Below are 10,000 nucleotides of genomic sequence, written 5' to 3' on the forward strand. Positions count from 1 at the left end.
AGCTAGACTACTACAGGAAGATAAACAACATGTGTCTCCTATTCTACAGCTAGACTACTACAGGAAGATAAACAACATGTGTCTCCTATTCTACAGCTAGACTACTACAGGAAGATAAACAACATGTGTCTCCTATTCTACAGCTAGACTACTACAGGAAGATAAACAACATGTGTCTCCTATTCTACAGCAGACTACTACAGGAAGATAAACAACATGTGTCTCCTATTCTACAGCTACTACTACAGGAAGATAAACAACATGTGTCTCCTATTCTACAGCTAGACTACTACAGGAAGATAAACAACATGTGTCTCCTATTCTACAGCTAGACTACTACAGGAAGATAAACAACATGTGTCTCGTGTTCTACAGCTAGACTACTACAGGAAGATAAACAACATGTGTCTCCTATTCTACAGCTAGACTACTACAGGAAGATAAACTACTACAGGAAGATGTGTCTCCTATTCTACAGCTAGACTACTACAGGAAGATAAACAACATGTGTCTCCTATTCTACAGCTAGACTACTACAGGAAGATAAACAACATGTGTCTCCTATTCTACAGCTAGACTACTACAGGAAGATAAACAACATGTGTCTCCTATTCTACAGCTAGACTACTACAGGAAGATAAACAACATGTGTCTCCTATTCTACAGCTAGACTACTACAGGAAGATAAACAACATGTGTCTCCTATTCTACAGCTAGACTACTACAGGAAGATAAACAACATGTGTCTCCTATTCTACAGCTAGACTACTACAGGAAGATAAACAACATGTGTCTCGTGTTCTACAGCTAGACTACTACAGGAAGATAAACAACATGTGTCTCCTATTCTACAGCTAGACTACTACAGGAAGATAAACAACATGTGTCTCCTATTCTACAGCTAGACTACTACAGGAAGATAAACAACATGTGTCTCCTATTCTACAGCTAGACTACTACAGGAAGATAAACAACATGTGTCTCCTATTCTACAGCTAGACTACTACAGGAAGATAAACAACATGTGTCTCCTATTCTACAGCTAGACTACTACAGGAAGATAAACAACATGTGTCTCCTATTCTACAGCTAGACTACTACAGGAAGATAAACAACATGTGTCTCGTGTTCTACAGCTAGACTACTACAGGAAGATAAACAACATGTGTCTCGTGTTCTACAGCTAGACTACTACAGGAAGATAAACAACATGTGTCTCGTGTTCTACAGCTAGACTACTACAGGAAGATAAACAACATGTGTCTCCTATTCTACAGCTAGACTACTACAGGAAGATAAACAACATGTGTCTCCTATTCTACAGCTAGACTACTACAGGAAGATAAACAACATGTGTCTCCTATTCTACAGCTAGACTACTACAGGAAGATAAACAACATGTGTCTCCTATTCTACAGCTAGACTACTACAGGAAGATAAACAACATGTGTCTCCTATTCTACAGCTAGACTACTACAGGAAGATAAACAACATGTGTCTCCTATTCTACAGCTAGACTACTACAGGAAGATAAACAACATGTGTCTCCTATTCTACAGCTAGACTACTACAGGAAGATAAACAACATGTGTCTCCTATTCTACAGCTAGACTACTACAGGAAGATAAACAACATGTGTCTCCTATTCTACAGCTAGACTACTACAGGAAGATAAACAACATGTGTCTCCTATTCTACAGCTAGACTACTACAGGAAGATAAACAACATGTGTCTCCTATTCTACAGCTAGACTACTACAGGAAGATAAACAACATGTGTCTCGTGTTCTACAGCTAGACTACTACAGGAAGATAAACAACATGTGTCTCCTATTCTACAGCTAGACTACTACAGGAAGATAAACAACATGTGTCTCCTATTCTACAGCTAGACTACTACAGGAAGATAAACAACATGTGTCTCCTATTCTACAGCTAGACTACTACAGGAAGATAAACAACATGTGTCTCCTATTCTACAGCTAGACTACTACAGGAAGATAAACAACATGTGTCTCCTATTCTACAGCTAGACTACTACAGGAAGATAAACAACATGTGTCTCAGCTGTTCTACAGCTAGACTACTACAGGAAGATAAACAACATGTGTCTCCTATTCTACAGCTAGACTACTACAGGAAGATAAACAACATGTGTCTCCTATTCTACAGCTAGACTACTACAGGAAGATAAACAACATGTGTCTCCTATTCTACAGCTAGACTACTACAGGAAGATAAACAACATGTGTCTCATGTTCTACAGCTAGACTACTACAGGAAGATAAACAACATGTGTCTCCTATTCTACAGCTAGACTACTACAGGAAGATAAACAACATGTGTCTCCTATTCTACAGCTAGACTACTACAGGAAGATAAACAACATGTGTCTCCTATTCTACAGCTAGACTACTACAGGAAGACATCTGGTTAAATACAACATGCATGTCTCATGCACTTTCATGGAAGCAAACGTGTGTTTGTAATTATATATTCATATCTCATATATACGATATCTAAATGTTTGCATGACCAGAATGAGGATATCTCTCCTTCTGTGTGTGTGTGCTCGTGTGTGTGTGTGTGTGTGTGTGTGTGTGTGTGTGTGTGTGTGTGTGTGTGTGTGTGTGTGTGTGTGTGTGTGTGTTTGCTTGTCTAGCGCCAAGTGAGACGATTAGTGTCAAGGGTTTGAGTTAATCCATGCATACAATATGTGACAGCATATACACAAAGAGAGAAAGAGAAAAGAGAGAGACAGAGAGAGAGATAAAGGAGAGAGAAAGGAGAGCGAGTGAAAGGAGAAAGAGAAAAGAGAGAGAGGAAGGAGAGAGAGGGGGGAGAGAGAAAGGAGAGAGAGAGGGCGAGAGAAAGGAGAGACAGTAAGTGAGATAAAAGAGAAAGAGAGACAGAGAGATAAATGAGAGAGAGAGAAAAGGGAGAGAGAGTGAGAAAGGAGAGACCTATATAACTAACTACTGAATGATCTGACCAACAGAAACACTGACCAACATGTTGTCACTTATATAACTAACTACTGAATGATCTGACCAACATAAACACTGTCGTCACCTATATAACTAACTACTGAATGATCTGGCTAACAGAAACACTTCTGTCACCTATATAACTAACTACTGAATGATCTGACCAACAGAAACACTGTTGTCACCTATATAACTAACTACTGAATGATCTGACCAACAGAAACACTGTTGTCACCTATATAACTAACTACTGAATGATCTGACCAACAGAAACACTGTTGTCACCTATATAACTAACTACTGAATGATCTGGCTAACAGAAACACTTCTGTCACCTATATAACTAACTACTGAATGATCTGACCAACAGAAACACTGTTGTCACCTATATAACTAACTACTGAATGATCTGACCAACAGAAACACTGTTGTCACCTATATAACTAACTACTGAATGATCTGACCAACAGAAACACTGACCAACATGTTATCACTTATATAACTACTAAATGATCTGACAACATAAACACTGTTGTCACCTATATAACTAACTACTGAATGATCTGACCAACAGAAACACTGCTGTCCCTTATATAACTAACTACTGAATGATCTGACCAATAGAAACAATGTTGTCACCTATATAACTAACTACTGAATGATCTGACCAACAGAAACACTGTTGTCCCTTATATAACTAACTACTGAATGATCTGGTCAACATGTTGTCACCTATATAACTAACTACTGAATGATCTGACCAACATAAACACTGTTGTCACCTATATAACTAACTACTGAATGATCTGACCAACAGATAACACTGCTGTCCCTTATATAACTAACTACTGAATGATCTGGTCAACATGTTGTCACCTATATAACTAACTACTGAATGATCTGACCAATAGAAACAATGTTGTCACCTATATAACTAACTACTGAATGATCTGACCAACAGAAACACTGTTGTCCCTTATATAACTAACTACTGAATGATCTGGTCAACATGTTGTCACCTATATAACTAACTACTGAATGATCTGGCCAACAGAAACACTGTTGTCACTTATATAACTAACTACTCAATGATCTGGTCAACATGTTGTCACCTATACAACTAACTACTGAATGATCTGGCCAACAGAAACACTGTTGTCCCTTATATAACTAACTACTGAATGATCTGACCAACAGAAACACTGACCAACATGTTGTCACTTATATAACTACTGAATGATCTGACCAACATGTTGTCACCTATATAACTAACTACTGAATGATCTGACCAACAGAAACACTGTTGTCACCTATATAACTAACTACTGAATGATCTGACCAACAGAAACACTGCTGTCCCATATATAACTAACTACTGAATGATCTGACCAACAGAAACACTGTTGTCACCTATATAACTAACTACTGAATAGTGGAGAGGAGGAGAGACAAGAAGAAAAGACAGAGAGGATTCCAGACCTTCTGATGTTCTATATTACCAGACCATCAAGACTTGACCTGCGTCAGTCATCTATGACTAGCAGCAGTGATGTCATCAACGCCGAAGGTTCTAATTGAGGTCATTTGGTCTAAAGGCGTTTCCTGGAAGTCTTACGTCTCTCTCTCTATGTTCCGTCCTGCTACAGCTCTCTATCCGTTTGGCCTGTAATTACTGGCCGTGTTCAGATATAGCTCATCTATAGGGGCGGCAGGGTGGCCTAGTGGTTAGAACGTTGGACTAGTAACCGAAAGGTTGCAAGTTCAAATCCCCGAGCTGACAAGGTACAAATCTGTTGTTCTTCCCCTGAACAGGCAGTTAACCCACTGTTCCTAGGCCGTCGTTGAAAATAAGAATTTGTTCTTAACTGACTTGCCAAGTAAAATAAAAATTTGTTCTTAACTGACTTGCCAAGTAAAATAAAAATTTGGTCTTAACTGACTTGCCTAGTAAAATAAAGGTAAAAAATACAAAAAAATACTTCAGTTGTTTAAAAAAAACTAGAACAGTGCTTTCCAAATGAATCCATATGAATGTGACTGAGGACTGATGTCTTCTATAATAATACTATGTGTATATTCGTAGCTGACATTTTTAAAAGTTGCTGTGGAATTTTTTTCATCTTGTCAATTTGAATAAGAAGTCCCAGTCAGTGGTGATGACGCATGGTTTCTGGGTAATCATCAACGTAGCCCGAAGGTAATCTGCTTTCTCACTCTCTATGCATCCATCTCAAATGGCACACTATCACCTAAATAGTGCACTACTTTTAGCCATAGGGCTCTGGTCAAAGGTAGTGCACTATGCAGGGAATAGGTTTCCATTTGGGATGCGACCCATGTTTCTAGGTAACCATCACCACGGCCTGAAGATAACCTGCAGTGCTTTCTCCCTCTCCATACGGTCTGAGACACTAATGTAGACACTCATACAGACAAACGGCACCCTATTCATTACATAGTGCACTACTTTTATCCAGGGCCCATAGGGAAATAGGGTCCATTAACCAGGGCCCATAGTGAATAGAATGCATTTGGGATTTAGTCACAGCCTTCAACATGACCCTATGCTGCTGGTGTCCCTCTCCTCTCCCTGGCCTTTCTGCAAACCTTCATGCAGACAGGCAGACAGACAGACAGGCAGACAGGCAGACAGGAAGACGGGCAGACAGGCAGACAGGCAGACAAGCAGACAGGCAGACCAGCAGACAGGCAGACCGGCAGACCAGTAAGCAGGCAGATGGGCAGACGGGCAGACGGGCAGACAGGCAGACAGGCAGACGGGCAGACGGGCAGACGGGCAGACGGGCAGACGGGCAGACGGGCAGACGGGCAGACGGGCAGACCGGTAAGCAGGTAGACAGGCAGACCGGTAAGCAGGCAGACAGGCAGACAGGCAGACAGGCAGACGGGCAGACGGGCAGACGGGCAGACGGGCAGACGGGCAGACCGGTAAGCAGGTAGACAGGCAGACCGGTAAGCAGGCAGACAGGCAGAGAGGCAGACGGGCAGACCGGTAAGCAGGTAGACGGGCAGACAGGCAGACAGGCAGACCGGTAAGCAGGTAGACAGGCAGACAGGCAGACAGGCAGACGGGCAGACAGGCAGACAGGCAGACAGGCAGACAGGCAGACAGGCAGACCGGTAAGCAGGTAGACGGGCAGACCGGTAAGCAGGTAGACGGGCAGACAGGCAGACAGGCAGACCGGTAAGCAGGTAGACAGGCAGACAGGCAGACCAGTAAGCAGGTAGACAGGCAGACCGGTAAGCAGGCAGACAGGCAGACCGGTAAGCAGGTAGACAGGCAGACCGGTAAGCAGGTAGACAGGCAGACAGGCAGACCGGTAAGCAGGTAGACAGGCAGACCGGTAAGCAGGCAGACAGGCAGACAGGCAGACAGGCAGACGGGCAGACGGGCAGACGGGCAGACGGGCAGACGGGCAGACCGGTAAGCAGGTAGACAGGCAGACCGGTAAGCAGGCAGACAGGCAGACCGGTAAGCAGGTAGACAGGCAGACAGGCAGACCGGTAAGCAGGCAGATATTCTATCAGTCCGTGGCAACATGATGAAGTCTCTGGCCTGTAAGAGAGACTAATTACTCTGAATGAACTCAGTGGCCCTGGAGTGGGTTGGGCTGTAGTGGTCAGAGATGACCCAATCAGTTTACTGGGCTGACTACATGGCTAAGGCACACACATATGGATTGGCTGAAGACCGTGTATGTGTTGCTAAACTAGATAAGAAGGCCGCACAGACTCACACAGACCCATTGCCATAACGATGTCGTTTTTTCTTCAAATATATACAGTACCAGTCAAAAGTTTGGACACACCTACTCATTCACAGGTTTTTCTTTAATTTTGACTATTTTCTACATTGTAGAACAATAGTGAAGACATCAAAAAATAAAATCCCACCGTGAAGCATGGAGGAGGTGGTGTGGGGGTGCTGACACATGCTACCACAGCATTCTGCATCGATACGTCATCCCATCTGGTTTGCGCTTATTGGGAATATAATTTGTTTTTCAACAGGATAATGACCCAACACACCTCCAGGCTGTGTAAGGGCTATTTGACCAAGAAGGAGAGTGATGGAGTGCTGCATCAGATGACCTGGCCTCCACAATCAATTGAGATGGTTTGGGAAGAGTTGGACCGCAGTGAAGGAAAATCAGAAAACAAGTGCTCAGCATATGTGGGAACTCCTTCAAGACTGTTGGAAAATCATTCCTCATGACGCTGATTGAGAGAACGCCAAAAGTGTGCAAAGCTGCCATCAAGGCAAAAGGTGGCTACTTTGAAGAATCTAAAATCTAAAATATATTTGGATTTGTTTAACACTTTCTGTTACTACATGATTCCACATGTGTTATTTCATAGTTTTGATATCTTCACTACTTTTCTACAATGTAGAAAATAGTAAAAAATAAAGATAAACCCTGAAATGAGAAGGTGTATCCAAACCGTTGACTGGTACCTTACGTTTTCAATCAATAAACCCATCAACCAATCAGCTCTTACCTGTGTTGGGGATGGTGAGTCTACCCCCCAGGAAGTTAAATGTCCCATACGAGGTGTTAGCCACGTCCCGCGGCAACGTCTTGAAGTACGTCTGATTGGACAGCCGGGTCATAAACTCCGCAGGGTCAGAGGTCATCTTCCCGTTGTGTAAGGTGGGGTGCGACCCGTTGGGTAGGGGGTCCAGGAGCGGACCGTTGGTCATTGAGAACTTCGCGGTGCCGGTGTGTGTGGTGCCGTCGTGGCGTGAGTGCAGGGTTCCTTGGTAGCTGGTGGTCGTGGTGGTTAGGTCAGGCTGGATGGTAAGCAGATGGGAGTTCTCTAAAACAGATCAGAGACCAGGAGTGAACAACAGCAGCAGGGGACACACACACCGTCGCAGCACAACAGGAAACCACCTCATCTCTAACACACACACCGTCACAGCACAACAGGAAACCACCTCATCTCTAACACACACACAGAGGAAGAGAAAAAAGAGAGAGAGAAACATAAAGTCCCAGAGACAGAAGCACACAAACACAGAATGCTGTTATAATTAAGACACAACTCAGATTCAGAGGAGGTTTAGCAGGTAGGGTCTAGAAAGGCTTCCATGGCAACTCAGAGGAGGCTTCCATGGCGACTCAGAGGAAGTTTAGCAGGCAGAGTCTAGAAAGGCTTCCATAGTGACTCAGAGGAGGTTTAGCAGGTAGAGTCTAGAAAGGCTTCCATAGTGACCCAGAGGAGGTTTAGCAGGCAGAGTCTGGAAAGGCTTCCATGGCAACTCAGAGGAAGTTTAGCAGGCAGAGTCTAGAAAGGCTTCCATGGCAACTCAGAGGAGGCTTCCATGGCGACTCAGAGGAAGTTTAGCAGGTAGAGTCTAGAAAGGCTTCCATGGCAACTCAGAGGAGGCTTCCATGGCGACTCAGAGGAAGTTTAGCAGGTAGAGTCTAGAAAGGCTTCCATGGCAACTCAGAGGAGGCTTCCATGGCGACTCAGAGGAAGTTTAGCAGGCAGAGTCTAGAAAGGCTTCCATAGTGACTCAGAGGAGGTTTAGCAGGCAAAGTCTAGAAAGGCTTCCATAGTGACTCAGAAGAGGTTTAGCAGGTAGAGTCTAGAAAGGCTTCCATAGTGACTCAGAGGAGGCTTCCATGGTAACTCAGAGGAGGTTTAGCAGGTAGAGTCTAGAAAGGCTTCCATAGTGACTCAGAGGAGGCTTCCATGGTAACTCAGAGGAGGTTTAGCAGGTAGAGTCTAGAAAGGCTTCCATGGCAACTCAGAGAAGGCTTCCATGGCGACTCAGAGGAAGTTTAGCAGGCAGAGTCTAGAAAGGCTTCCATAGTGACTCAGAGGAGGTTTAGCAGGCAGAGTCTAGAAAGGCTTCCATAGTGACTCAGAGGAGGTTTAGCAGGTAGAGTCTAGAAAGGCTTCCATAGTGACTCAGAGGAGGCTTCCATGGTAACTCAGAGGAGGTTTAGCAGGTAGAGTCTAGAAAGGCTTCCATAGTGACTCAGAGGAGGCTTCCATGGTAACTCAGAGGAGGTTTAGCAGGTAGGGTCTAGAAAGGCTTCCATGGTAACTCAGAGGAGGTTTAGCAGGTAGGGTCTAGAAAGGCTTCCATGGCAACTCAGAGGAGGCTTCCATGGCGACTCAGAGGAAGTTTAGCAGGTAGAGTCTAGAAAGGCTTCCATGGCAACTCAGAGGAGGCTTCCATGGCGACTCAGAGGAGGTTTAGCAGGTAGGGTCTAGAAAGGCTTCCATGGCAACTCAGAGGAGGCTTCCATGGCGACTCAGAGGAAGTTTAGCAGGTAGAGTCTAGAAAGGCTTCCATGGCAACTCAGAGGAGGCTTCCATGGCGACTCAGAGGAGGTTTAGCAGGTAGGGTCTAGAAAGGCTTCCATGGCAACTCAGAGGAGGCTTCCATGGCAACTCAGAGGAGGCTTCCATGGCGACTCAGAGGAAGTTTAGCAGGTAGAGTCTAGAAAGGCTTCCATGGCAACTCAGAGGAGGTGTAGAAGGCAGAGTTTAAAAAGGCTTCCATGGCAACTCAGAGGAGGTTTCCATGGCGACTCAGAGGAGGTTTAGCAGGTAGAGTCTAGAAAGGCTTCCATGGCAACTCAGAGGAGGTGTAGAAGGCAGAGTTTAAAAAGGCTTCCATGGCGACTCAGAGGAGGTTTCCATGGCGACTCAGAGGAGGTATAGCAGGCAGAGTTTAAAAAGAGGAGAGGAGCAACAAGTCAACACACACACAATTTATTTGTTAGTAGATATACTGTACTGTACAGACAGATGATTGTAGACAACAGAGAAACAACACAATGTGATGGGAATACTATAGGAGACTATTTGGTCAACGTCTATGACCCTACACACACATACGAACACACGCACACGCACGCACGCACGCACGCACGCACGCACACACACACACACACACACACACACACACACACACACACACACACACACACACACACACACACACACACACACACACACACACACACACACAC

General features: G+C 44.3%; 1 protein-coding gene across 1 annotated transcript in view; it reads right to left on the minus strand.

Moving 5' to 3' along the window:
• unc5a (unc-5 netrin receptor A) overlaps window positions 1-10,000 on the minus strand; it is a 303,882-nt gene that overhangs the window by 89,297 nt on the left and 204,585 nt on the right. The window contains exon 8 of the mRNA XM_064955880.1: window positions 7,509-7,826. Within this exon, the coding sequence (XP_064811952.1) occupies window positions 7,509-7,826 (318 nt within the window). The remainder of the gene's footprint in view (window positions 1-7,508; window positions 7,827-10,000) is intronic.

Source organism: Oncorhynchus masou, chromosome 32, assembly GCF_036934945.1.
Source record: "Oncorhynchus masou masou isolate Uvic2021 chromosome 32, UVic_Omas_1.1, whole genome shotgun sequence".
In the NCBI taxonomy this organism is placed as follows: domain Eukaryota; kingdom Metazoa; phylum Chordata; class Actinopteri; order Salmoniformes; family Salmonidae; genus Oncorhynchus; species Oncorhynchus masou.